Here is a 13,875-nt window from a genome sequence, read left to right as displayed (position 1 = left end):
GGGAATTGTCAGTGTTCTCCAAGCAAGGACAGGTTCAAAGGACCTGTCAGTAAGATGAGTACCTAGTTTAAAGGGGCTTTCCCTGGGAAAATTTGGAACAGTTTGGGCATCAATAAGAATAATGTCAGGGGGCTGGAGAGATGGCTTGGGGGTTAAGAGCATTGGCTGTTCTTGCAGAAGACCTAGGTTCGAATCCCAGCATGTACATGGCTGCTAACAACCATCTGTAACTCCAGTTCCAGGAGGATCCCATGTCCTCTTCTGACCTCCTCATGTACTGCATGTCAAGGGTGCACCTACATACATGCAGGCATAACACTCATACACATAAAAGAAAGAAGGAAAGAAGAAGGGAGGGAGGAAGGGAGGGAGGGAAAGGATAATGTCAGGTGCCAGATATGGTGGTACATGCCTTTAATCCTAGCCCTTGGGAAGCAGAGGCAGGTGGAGTTAATGAATTCGAGGCCAGACTGGTCTGCATAGCAACTTCTAGGCCAGCCAGAGCTGAATAATGAGACCCTATCTCAAAAAATAAAATAATAATAATAATAATGTCAAGAGAACACACAGGGAGCGTTTCCACAGTGGAGGGTTTGGCCTTCCTGAAGTGGAGAGCCCATGTGAGTCAGCAAGCCTGAGACAACAGGCTGCAGAAGGCTGTGGTCCTGGATACTTCACTGTACCCAAGTGGAAGAAGAGGGAATCAAGCAGCTGTCTGCCAGGCAGAGGGCCCTGCAGCTCTGTGACTTCAAAGCGAGAAACAGAGATCCAGCCTTTTTCTCCCTCTGCATGAACTCTGGGAGGGTACATCTGGGTCCCGATCAGTGGGTTTACATACATATAAACCCATAGTCTCTAAAAGTATAGAGATCAGTGTGCTTTCTATACAGATTAAATTTTAGAATGAATATAAATTGTATCTTTTGGTTTAAAAATGACCAGAATTGAAACTACATTACAGGAGTTTCCTGTGGTAAAAAGATGGTATCTTCTCACTGCGATCTCTGAAGTTCTTTATTAATAGAGAACTAAAGTACATATATGGAACGCTGGTGGGAAAATGCCTCAAAGTTAAAGAAACTCACCCTGCTTTAGAAAAACCATTTTGTGTATAACTTAAGGAGTGTCTATGAGAAGAAATTTGTCATATTAAAACAATTTACTTTTTCTCTAATACAAGTAAATAATTATTTTAAGGTTATTTCTTCTTTGTATATAGCATCTGTTTTTTTTTTTATTTAAGCCAAGCTGCTAAAGATGGATCTTTACCTTGCTATTATTTCAGTCACAAAATATAAATGTCCCACTTACACAGGGTGCCCAGGAACACTGCAAGAAAAACCTCATGTCCAAGGTCCATCAAAGAAAACCACCTAAAAGTTATCCCCAAGATAAACCTTGTTCATGGTAGAATCTGATGACTTCATTTCCTACATTTATGGAAGAAAATTCCAGCTTAGGTCAAGTAAGCATCTACCAAGAAGTTCAAAACAAAGGGACTAACCAGAGAAATTTTGCTGCCTAGGGTAGTTGTTTAGAGCAGCTAAGAATTTGAAGCTTCTGAAAGACTTACCTTTTGGGAAAGGGATTAGAGCTGTAGACCTTCGACCAGAGTGAAGGACATGATAACTAGGCGGTGTGGTGCATAGCTTGAGAAGTGAAGAGGTCAGAATTTGCATTTCTAGGTGACCTTAAATTTGCACTACTCCCTTGGGGAGGAGAGAATGCCAGAAAACAAACCAAGACTGAGCCCAGTAGACTTGAAGGGATGACTAGATTCTCTGTCTTTCAGAGTTTTCTGTTTCCTGAATGCTCTGTGATGATAAATCAGTTGCTCATGAAATATTAAAATGCTGGGGCTGGAGAGATGGCTCAGCAGTTAAGAACACTGACTGTTCTTGCAGAAGACCTGGGTTCGAATCCCAGCACCCACATGGCAGCTAACAACTGTCCATAACTCTAGTTCCAGGGGATCCGACAGCTTCTTCTGTCTTCCGTGGGCATTTCATGACACAGGCACACATATCTACATGCAGACAACACATACATACACATAAAAAATTAAAAAATAAAATAAAAATAATAAAAAAATTTTAAAGAAATTTTAAAATGCACTTACAAGCCAAAAAAAAAGAATAATGTTAGGTGAGCCTGGTGACAGGGGCTTATAATCTCAGCTATTTGGAAGCCTATGGCAGGGAATCATGAGTTCAAAGCCAGCCTGAGCTACAGAGTAAAATCAAGGCCAAATTAAGCAATTTAGAGAGGCCTAGTCCCAAAGTAAAGAGAAGTCTGATTATATCTCCATGGCAGAATGTTCATCTAGGTGACATGCACAAGGCCCTGGACTTAATCCCAGGTTCTGCTTCTCCTCCTTGACAAACAACAAGAGACAGAGATGCCAGAAATGGATTATAAGAGTGCTGGCCCCAGTATAGGTTCCTGCACACCCCTTTCCACTGAGATTCCGATGACTCCATTGGATGGAGACTGGCAACATTTTTAATCGGCTGCAGGCAGTGCTGCAGGTGCTGATTCATGACTGAGCTTGAGTAGAACTAGATTTCAAAATGTTGACTTTTAAAAGGATATGACAATAAAAATGTTTTCAAATGTACAGGTGAAAACAGTGATGAGAGAGACTGTGGAGAAAAGGTATGAAAAAGAAAGCTAGCCGGCCGTGGTGGTGCACGCCTGTAGTCCCAGCCCTTGGGAGGCAGAGGCAGGCGGATCTCTGTGAGTTCAAGGCCAGCCTGGTCTACACAGTGAGTTCCAGGACAGCTGGGGCTACAAGGAGACCCTGTCTCAAAAAAGACAAAAAAAAGAAAGCTTACCCTACAGAAGAATGCCAGCCAGCAAATTCACAAGGAATGGTGGATTTGGGGTAAGGGAATCACCATTGTGCGTGTTCCAGTGTAATAACAAATTCAGATAAGGACCATTAAGTGAAAGGCTTTGGGAAAACAGGATATTCACAGGGTCTCAAAATGTATTTGTCATACAATCCCAGCACTCAGGAGCAGAGGTGGATGGACCTCTATGAGATCAAGGTCAGCCTGGTCTACATGGCTAATTCCAGGACCCTCTCTCAAAAAACAAAAAACCAAACCAAACCAAACAAAATGAGCAGGAAAGAAGGCTCAGTGGTTAAGAGCACTGGCTGTTCTTATAGAGGATCCAGGTTCAGTTCCCAGCACCCATGTCAGGCAGCTCACAATCTCCTATAACTCCAGCTCCAGGAAATCTGACTCCCTTTTCTGGTCTCCTAGGGCACCTGTACTCCTATGGTATACATACATACACATTTTTTAAAACACAGAAAGATATTGTAAGGGAAGATATGTATTTGTGAAACTTAGGGAGAAAAACTACTCAACATTTAACATCACCCCCCTGAAATCTTCTGAAATCATAAACCAAATCTTTCTGCATGTTTTATTATCTCTGTTACTATGCTTAATCTCATCTGCTTGGCTTATTTTTTTTAAGAGCTTTCTTGTTATAAAATCAGTATATGTTGACCTGGATTTTTTTTTCCCCTGGTACTGGGGTCAAACCCAGGGCTTCCTGGATGCTGGGAAAGATACTCTTACCAGTGAGCTATGCCCTCAGCCCCAGCTTTTGTGCATTTGGAAGGTCAGTGGAGACAGAAACAATATCCTATCTGTAAAACAATATGGTAATATACAACAGAGGCCTTGCTTGGAGTCACACACACTTGAGTTCACATCTTGGCTCTGCTTATTCCCCAGTTAAAATACCAAGTAGTGGGGCTAGCAAGATGTCTCAATGGGTAAAAGGGCTTGCTGCCAAACCTGACAACCTGAGTTCAATCCCCAGGACTCACATAGTGGAAAGAGAAGCCTACACACACACACACACACACACACACACACACACACTAAGTAAAAATAAAATAATTTTAAAATACCAAGTAGCTATTAGTGCAAATTGTAATTTACCCTTTTTTAGTCTCAATACTCCCATCTGTAAATTGAGATAATATGCCTGGTTTTTTCCCTTGGAAAAAAAGTGCAAGAAGATATATGAAAGTATCTGTCCCAATGCCTGGTACACATAAGGAAACCATCAGTCATTGATATGCATCTTCATTACTTGAATTGTACTGTGTGGCACAGAAGGGTCTTTGCTGAGCAAATCATAGCTGTGAGGCAAAAAGAAAACTGTAAAAGGAATCCAGGAGCCAGCACCCTTGACTTACTATACCTTTATTTTCTTCTGTCATCTTAAATTCGTAGTCCCAGAGGCTGCTGTGGAGCTGGGAAGCCTGCTTCCAGCCCAGAGGAGCCTTGCTGGGGTGAAGAGGAAAGAGTGAAGGTACCAGGCTTCTTCTGGAGTTCCAGGCCTCACACAGGGATTCCAACTCCACCTTCAGCTCCTTTGCCCGTCACTCAGCCACCCCTTTCCTTGGTCACTACCCTAGTGATAAGACTTTCCTTGGCACAGGGTCCCCAGTTAGGCACCTTTCAGATTCCATCTCTTGCATAAAGCATTTCCTGCTCACCCTGGTGGCTCCCATGCAATGGCATGCAGCCATACTGCCCGGCTCCAGCTGCCAGCTCCATGTCACTTCACCTAGTGACCTGGGCAAAGTCTGCATTGGCTTCCTGCTTGATCAGTACCAAGAGCCGTACCTGTGTTCCTAGGTAATGCGGCTTCCAAACTGAGTTCCACTGCAGCAGCTTCTGGGACTGCAGCTTAGAGCTGAGCCCTATGCTTAGAGCTAGCCCTAAACTAGAAGGTTCTACCCTAATTCCCAGAACTATAAGGTGTAGACTTGTGCTCCCAGCTTGAGGACACTGGCCCCTGGGCATTTAGCCTGAAGTTCTTTGTTGAAGACTCTTTGAAGGAAGTTTCCAGCAATAGATTTCAAAAAGCTGATAGAAATCCAGGAGAAAGAAAGGTTCAGTTTAGAAAACAAGAATTTACAAAATGTTAACCTTTTTTCTCTCCATAATTTAAGGTTCATTTTTTTTTTCACATCACTCAGCTATTACTCAGAAGCAGAAATTCAAAACCTGCAAGAGCTGGAAACAATTTGAAAGAATTCAACCACCATTACCCTGTAGTTTGTCTCAGAGTTCTCTCAGTGAACAAGGTGAGCAAGGTGAGATCACATCTCTGGGAAAGTTTGCAAACTCAGTAACTTTACCGGGGTGGGGGTGGGGGATAATCCCATTCCCACTTCATCTCAATTGTCTCTCTCAAGGCATTTCCAGAGCCTCACTTTTGCCTGAAGAATGCTAAGGTCCCTCTGGTCTTCATGTGACTTTTCACAAACGCAGTTAATTTCCTGAATCCCTCTGCCAGCCCATCCCCGGTGGTGGCACAGCAGGGTTGCACATACCAGTTCCGGTCACTGCAAATATCCTTCAGCTTGAACATCCTGGTGATGTCCTCGGCGCTCAGCGCTCCAGGCAAGTCTTGCTTGTTGGCTAATACAACGACCGGCACGTTCTGGATGTGTTCATTCTTCAAGATGCGCTTGAACTCTTTCCGGGAGTCCTCGAGCCTCTGCTGGCGGTCGGCACAATCCACCACGTAGACCAGCCCATCGGCGTTCTCACAGTAGCAGCCCCAGACGGTCCTCATCTTCTCCTGTCCGCCAACATCCCACACGGTGAGCGCAAGGCTGCTGTTCTCCAGCTGTATCATCTCCACGTTGAAGCCAATCGTTGGGATTGTGCTAAGAGTCTCAGCAAGCTTTAACCTGTAAAGAAGAGTCGATTTTCCAGCCGAGTCGAGTCCCAAAAGAAGAATGTTAGCTTTGGGATTTTTAGAGCCCAGAAGACCCATTGTAGGCTTTCTTCTTACTTAAGTATTTCTTTTGGCCAGAGACAATGTGTCCCTTCCGGGTCTTGTGTGAAAACGTTTGGGAAGAAGAACGAGTGCGGCATGTTACAGCCCAGAGCAGGTGCCTGCCTTCAGTTATATTGGAGCTTATCGACTCAACTATAGGCAAACAGTGTTTTATTTGGAAGCCCAGCCAATCCTGAGGAATCTGTGGGAGTAGCCAGCAGTATCACAGTGGCTCAAAGGGGACATTCTTTGTGAGTGAGTTGTGTTAGGAGGGGCCTGGTGCAGGCAGGCTACAGTCTTCTCTCGGGTGCTAAAAGTTTGAAGAAAATCAAAGATTAACACAGGCTCAGGAACCTGACCTCTGAATGAACACAACCTGTCATTTCAACTGACTTGAACTAAACCTGTTGTGTAACTTGTTGAAGAACTTCAGTAGTTATTTGACTATCTTATCCCAGATGTAAATAAGTAGTGGAGCTTCTTAAATGTGAAGAGAGTTTATCTCCCACTCCCTCTCCTAGTGTCTTAAATACTTCCTCTTAACCAGATTACTCTATAGGAAACTTTAAACCCTCCAGGGATACCTCAATCTTAGTTCCATAATCAGAGCATCACTTATTGAATCTTCCAGGCAGAGGATTTATCACTATTCACAAAACCAAATTTACAGGGGGAAAATTTTAACTCAAACGCTTTTCAAATAAGCAGACAGTCTGAATACCTGTATTTATCGCCTCTCTTTTTCTTCCTTCCCAAGACTCCACCAAAGTGACAATAAAGTAATAAGGAGTAGGGCGTGGTGGTGCATGCCTTTAGTCCCAGCACTCAGAGGTAGGCAGATCTCTGTGAGTTTGAGACCAACCTGGTCTACATAGTGAGACAGGCTGGGAAACCCTGTCCCAAAAAGATTTTTTAAAAAGACAATAAAGTCATAAAAAGAATATAGAAACCCATAACAAGAAGGGCAAGAAAAGTCATCAGCGGCCCAGAGGTTTTAGCAAAACTGAGTGACTGGCATGGTAGGATGGAGCTGAGGATCAGAGTGTGGTACATTAGAGAGAGACAAGGGGCACCAAGGGTCCCAGAAAGGAAATACATTCATAAAACAAGAAATGGCTACAATAAAAAGACAACTCAGAAAACAAAAACCTAACTCCGAAGTTGTGTTTACAGTAAATTCCTAAAGGATCTTTCATAAAGTAGAAGATAGAGAATAAGAAGGAAACGAGCTGTAAAATAAACTTGGAAGTCACAGCACCTAAACTACGGGATGTCATTCTAGAGAAAACAGAAACCATGCACGGGAGGCGATTATCAAAGGAACAATATCAGAGTATTTTCCAAAGCTAATGAAATCCCAGGTTGAGATGGCTCAGTGGGTAAAGGCACTTGCCTTGACAGCCTGGAAACCTGAGTTTGATCCCTGGAACCTACATAAAGGTAAAAGGAGAAAACTGACCCACAAAGTTGTCCTCTGACCTCCATACATGTGCCCACACACATATCATGTGTGCATACACATGCATGTACACACACATACACACATGTGCACACATACACTAATAATAAATAAAAATTTTAAGTTAAAAAATGAAATCTCCAAGTTGAAAGACTCTTCTGCTCACTTAACAATATGATTTTGTTTGTTTGTTTGTTTTGAAACAGGGTCTCATTATGTAGCTCTGCCTTGCCTGGACACTCTGTAGACCAAGCTGGCCTTTAACACAGAGAGACCCACCTGCCTGCTGGAATTAAAGCTTTGTGCCACTACACCAAGCCGTTAACAATATAATTTTTTAAAGAAACACTTTTGAGGCATATGATACACGTTTTCTTTTTATTAAAAACTTTAAAAAAACAAAGTAAACCTTTCAAACTGAGCATGATGACATATGCCTTTAATTCCAGCACTTGGGAGGCAGAGACAGCCAGAGCTCTGTGAGATCGAGGTCAGCCTTGGCCTGGTCTCAATAGTGAGTTCCAGGTCAGCTGTGGCTACAGGAAGACCCTGTCTCAAAAAGAAAAAAAAAATACACAAGTTTTCAATGCAATGTGTGGCCTTTGAATAGATTCTGTACATAAAAATATCAATTAAAGGGGCTGGAGAGATGACTCAGCAGTTAAGAACATTTATTGCTTTTCCAGAGGACCTGGTTTCAGTTCCCAGCACTCACACAGTGGCTAATAACTATCTGTAACTCCAGCTCCTGGGGATCCAACACCCTCTTCTGATCTCTGTGGGCCTTGTATGCATATGGTACATGTGCTGGATAGCTTTAGTGTCAACTTGACACACCTGGGTTGAGGGAGCCTCATTTGGGGAATTTCCTCTATTGGACTGGCCTGTGGCCATGTCTGAGAGGCATTTTCTTGATGAGTGATGTGGGAGGGCCCAGCCCACCGTGGGTGGTGCCATCCCTGGGCAGGTGGGTCTGTGTTGCATAAGAAAGAAGGCTGAGCAGGGGCCAGGGGAGCAGGGGCCAGAGCAGCATTCCTCTATGGCCTGTGCTCCAGCTCCTGCCTCCAGGTTCCTGCCCTGAGTTCCTACCTTGGGCTCCCTGATGAACTGTGACCTAGGATATGTAAGCTAAATAAACCCTTTCCTCCCCAAGTTGGTAGTGGTCACAGTATTTTGTCATAGCAATGAAGAAACAAACCAGAACAGTACTTTACATACATACAAAATACTCATGCACAAATAATGACAAGAAATTAGTAAAACTATCAGGCAAGTTTGATTATAAACTATTTATTTAAAGGCACTGATGTGGCTGGAGAGATTGCCCAGTGGTTAAGAGCACTTGCTGTTCTCGCAGAGGACCAGGTTTGGTTCCTAATACCCACGTGGTGGCTCACAACCACCTGATCTGATGTCCTCTGCCTCCAAGGGCTCCTTAATGATCACAGTGCACATAAACTCAAGCACACACACATACACATAAATGAATCTTTAAAGGCATTAGTTAGGACTAAGGAGATAGACTAGTAGGTAAGTACTTGCTATGTATAAGGACTATAAGGACTTCAGTTTGGGTCCCTAGCACAAATATAGCCAGGTGCAGCAGCATATGTCTGGAACCGTAGCACTGGGTACCAAGATGGTGGATCCCAGGAACTCACTGGCCAGCCAGTCTAGCTGAAATGACAATCTCTAGGTTCAGTGAGAGACTACCTCAAAAAGTAAAGTGGAGAGCAATAGAGGAAGACACCCAACATCAACCTCTGGCCTCTACATGCGTAAATACACACACACACACACACACACACACACACACACACACAAAGACATTGGTATCAATGATTCATTTCTTGAGGACAGCAGTGGAATTATGGGTATGTAGAAGGACAGCCTTGTTCAAAGTAGATACATGCTAAAGAAGCAACAAGTTAATTTCAACCCTGTCAACAAACACAGGCATATTTTATATATATATATATGAAATATTTGAGGATTGTGTGTAATATGGCAGTAGTTAACAGCTGATAGTTCTAGGTAAGCAAGCTTTTTAGTGGCGTGTCTGTGTCTGAGCATGGGTATGTACACATAAATGTGAGTGCTTGCAGATACCAGAGGTGTTGAACACTCTGGAGTTGGAGTTATAGGTTGTTGAGAGCTGCTGGACATGGGTTCTAGGAACCAAACTCTGGTCCTCTGCAAGAGCAGTATACTCTTTTAACCACTGAGCCATCTCTCCAGCCCCAGGATTGGGTTCTTTGTACCATTTATCTTTGAACTTACTTCTAGGTTTGAAAGTTTTCAGAAAAACATAACAGAATTAAAATGAGCTAATCAAATTAGGCTTCAGTTCATAGAAACAGAGAAACAATTTAAATTTAAAAGAAAAGTTTAACATTTACTTTATATTAAATCCACTAGCTTGGGGCTGGAAAGATGGTTCAGTGGTTAAGAGCACTGGCTGCTCTTGCAGAGGACCTAGGTTGGGTTCCCAGCACCCACATGGTGACTAACAACCTTTTATAACTCCAGTTCCAGGGAATCCGACACCCTCTTCTGTCCTCCTCAGGCATTGTACAACATAGGTGCATTTACAAACATGCAGGCAATACACATACACATAAAATAAAAATAATAAATAAAAAAATTTTTTGGTCTTTTTGAAACAGGGTCTCCCTGTAGTCCCAGCTGGCCTGAAATTTACTGTGTAGATCCTATTGGCCTTGAACTCACAGAGATCTGCCTGCCTCTGCCTCCCAAGTGCTGGGGTTAAAGGCATGTGCCACCACACCCGGCTTAATATTTTCTAAACCCACTAGCATGTTCTTTGCAAGATCCACGGTTGGTGCCAGGGCATCCTTTAATTTACCTGGGCCATGACATGGATTGTGCCGCATGAATGCCTTTACACTCTCCCCACCTGACCATAAGTCCCTTGTTTTTATTGTAGTCGAACAAGAAGGATTGAGCTCTAGGTGAATATTATGGCTAAATGAAAATATGACTTTCTCTTCTGTAAGTGAGTAGAACCATTTCTCATGTTGATTTTTCTGGAGTCTATGAATGTTTCAACATTCTTTGCTCTTCTCTCTAAACATGTATGAATTCGTTTGTTCTAGATAAACCTGAGGGATGGCAAAATGATTATTTGCATAATCACTCTTAGAGTATGCAATAAAAGGTAAGATAGTGAGAGGATCACGGGCAGACTCTGTGGTGTCATAGAAATTTGTTTCAGGGGGTAATGAGATGGTGCAGGGCGTAGAGGCACTTCCCACCAAGCCTGATGACCTGAGGTCCATCGCTGGGACCCATATGGTAGAAGGAAGAACCAATTCCTGCAAGTTCTCCTGTGACCTCCACATGCACACCCATGCACATATCCAGAAATAAACACATATATTTTTAAATTTTTGTTCTAAAATTCAGAACAAAAGAATAAAAATTTCATTTGTTTTCTTAACATGAGATGGGAAAGACCAAGAGTCCTAGAAAGTTAGAAGGTCAGTCATGAAGCAAATGAAAATAGAGAAACTTGCTTCTTTTTTTAATATTTTTTATTTATTATTTTTATTTTACGTGTATGAGTGTTATGCCTGCATGTAGGTAAGTGCATCCATGTCATGCAATGCCCACAGAGGACAGAAGAGGCTGTCAGATCCTGTGGAACTGGAGTTACGGACAGTTGTTAGCTGCCATGTGGGTGCTGCGATTTAAACCCAGGTCTTCTGCAAGAACAGTGTTCTTAACTGCTGAGCCATCTCTCCAGCCCCCACTTGCTTTTGTTTTGTTTGGTTTGGTTTTTTGGTCTTTTTGAAGCAGGGTCTCCCTGTAAGCCCCAGCTGTCCTGGAACTCACTATGTAGACCAGGCTGGCCTCGAACTCACAAAGATCCGCCTGACTCTGCCTCCCAAGTGCTGGGACTAAAGGCATGCGCCACCACGCCCAGCCTGAGAAACTAACTTCTTCAAAGAAAGTGACCACTTAGTCCATTCTCTTTACTTTTCATAGATAAAGAATATGTGTGTGTATGAATATATATACATGTGTGTATGTGTGTATATGTGTGTATACAAATAAATCTTGCTTAGCTTTTGTAGCCTTAGAATGTCCTCTGCCTTTTCTTTGAAAAGTGAGAAAGTCACAAGTACAGCTGAATAAGTTACTACAATTGAAAATACCTGTCACCACTGACAAGAGTAGGCCTCACTTTGTTTTAAATTTTTTAATTTTTAATTTTTTAAAATATTTTATTATTTCTATCTTATGTGTATGAGTGTATTGCTGCATGTATGTGAGCGCACCCATGTTGTGCAATGCCAAGGAAGTCAGAAGAGGGCTTCAGATTCCCCTGAAACTAGAGTTAAGGACAATTCGTAGCCACCATGTGGGTGCTGGGAATCGAACCCAGGTCCTCTGCAAGAACAGTCAGTGCTCTTAACTGCTGAGCCATCTCTCCAGCACCTGTTTATTTTTATTTTATGAGTATTTTACCTGCATGTATATATGCGCATTCATGTGTGCAATGCCCACAGAGGTCAGATGATGGAGTTGGATCTCTTGGAGTTATAGTCATATGGGTGCTGGGAACCAAACCAAACTGGGTCCTCTGCAAGAGCAGCCAGTGCTCTTAACCATTGAACCATCTCTCCATCCCCAGGGGTTTTTGTTTTTTGTTTTTAATTTTATTTGTACAGTGTATTTCCTGCATATGTATAAGTATACCCATATTGTGCATTGCCAGCAGAAGTCAGAAGAGGCATCAGATTCCCTGGAACTGGAATTATGGATGGTTGTTAGCCACCCCACCATGTGGGTGCTGGGAATCAGCCAGTGAGTGCTCTTAACCTGAGCTGTCTCTCCAGCTGCCCCCCAACCTCCCCCACTTCATTTTTAACCTTCCATTTTACCTTTTTTTTTTTGGAGATTGTTTCATGTAGCCCATGCTTGTCTCAAATTTACTATATGTAGTTAACAATGACCTTGAGTTTCTGACAGGCCTCCCTCTACCTACCTTGAGATTACAGATGTGTTGCTGGGGATCAAAGCCAGAGCTTCATGCACACTAGGCAAGCAGTCCGCCAACTGAACCACACCCCTAATCTTCTTGTTTGTGTGTGTGTGTTTGTTTTTGTTTGAAACAGGGTCTCACTTTGTAGCTCACGATGTCCTGGAACCTATGGTGGTCCTCCTGCTTCGCATCCTAAGTGCTGAGAGTACAGGTGTGAGTCACCACACCTATCTCTCCCAATTGTTTTAATTGGAAGCAAAAATTTCATCCCTCAAGTGTTTCTACATCTACTTTTCAGAAATACACTCTGGCACAGAACAATGGTCTCTCATTGTCCTACTTGAAATTCCTTGATGCTGCAAAGAGCGACATACTCCAATCTATGAACTTTTCCTCAGTGTCATTTCCTGTGGCCAGAACAAAAGTATTCCCCCACATCCTTAAAGGTTTATAGGCATAGATCGCTGGATCTGAGTTCAAATCTAGCCTCTTATACTCAGTAATGAATGGTGTAAACAGAGGGTTGCTGTGATAATTACATTAAATAAATCTGAGAAGATATGGCTGGGCATGGTGGCACACATCTTTATTCCAAGAACTTGGTAGGCAGAGGCAGGCAGATCTCTGTGAGTTTGAGGCCAGCCTGGTCGATATAGGGAGTTTAAGCTAGCTGAAGCTACAGGGAGATCCTGCCTCAGAAAGATAGATTAATTAATTAATTAATTAATCAATTAAATAGATAGAGAAGATATTACATAGAACCTGCCACACAATTGATAATGCTTTTCTCTCCCTCACCTGTGATGACTTTTATACATTAACTAATATTTTCTTAAAACCTGTGATTTGGACCTTTTCCAAGTGAGGCACACTTTGATGCATCTCATAAAAGCATTTCTTTGAGAAAAGAAAGCACATGTACTGGATCTTTTCCCCAGCACTCCACGTTTATTTACACTCTTCCAACAAAATAAAATGAAGAGGGGGACAAAATCTAACTAGAGAGGCAATCTGAAGGCTATAGGTAGAACTTGAAAAGGACCACTGCACCTCTTTACCCTGATGAAGATGAGGGATCTGTTTAAGCACACTGACTCAGGCATCTTCAACCCCAGTAGTATATGAACCTCTCAGTATCTTCTAAGGCTTACCAAGCCAGCAGCAGGTGGCCCAAAAGAACCACGTTCTGCAACCTGGACCACCATTAACCTAACCTCTTCCTTGTCAATTTCAGTTAAAAAAATCATTTCCACAGTCTCCACTGCTTATAGCTGTTCATCTCTAATACAAGTTAACTCTGTGGTTTGAGTGCACACTAAATGGCAAACACTAGCTATATGCTGTTTTCCAAGTAGATAGCAGTTTACCCTTTAAGCAGTAACCAAAGATTCAACTTTTAAATAAGAAGTAGGTGGGGAGATGGCTCAGTAGTTAAGAATACAGGCTGTTCTTCTACAGGACCCAGGTTTGGCTCCCAGCACCCACATCAGGTGACTCAAAATCTCCTGAAACTCTGAAATCTGGTGGGAAGGGGACTAAGGGGGTTACAGATGGAGAAGGGGGGCTCTGGGGGGTTACAGATGGAGAA

General features: G+C 42.8%; 1 protein-coding gene across 1 annotated transcript; it reads right to left on the bottom strand.

Annotated features, from left to right (window-relative positions):
* Positions 1–4,010: 4,010 nt before the first annotated feature.
* Positions 4,011–6,084, bottom strand: Arl14 (ADP ribosylation factor like GTPase 14). Its single transcript, XM_029570510.1, has one exon. The coding sequence runs from the start codon at positions 5,815–5,817 to the stop codon at positions 5,245–5,247; it is 573 nt and encodes a 190-aa protein (XP_029426370.1). The 5' UTR covers positions 5,818–6,084; the 3' UTR covers positions 4,011–5,244.
* Positions 6,085–13,875: the final 7,791 nt, after the last annotated feature.

This window comes from Nannospalax galili, unplaced genomic scaffold (assembly GCF_000622305.1).
Source record: "Nannospalax galili isolate Female #2095 unplaced genomic scaffold, S.galili_v1.0 scaffold691, whole genome shotgun sequence".
Taxonomy (NCBI): domain Eukaryota; kingdom Metazoa; phylum Chordata; class Mammalia; order Rodentia; family Spalacidae; genus Nannospalax; species Nannospalax galili.
Note: the sequence above shows the minus strand (reverse complement) of the source record. Positions and strands in the feature narration are given on the sequence as shown.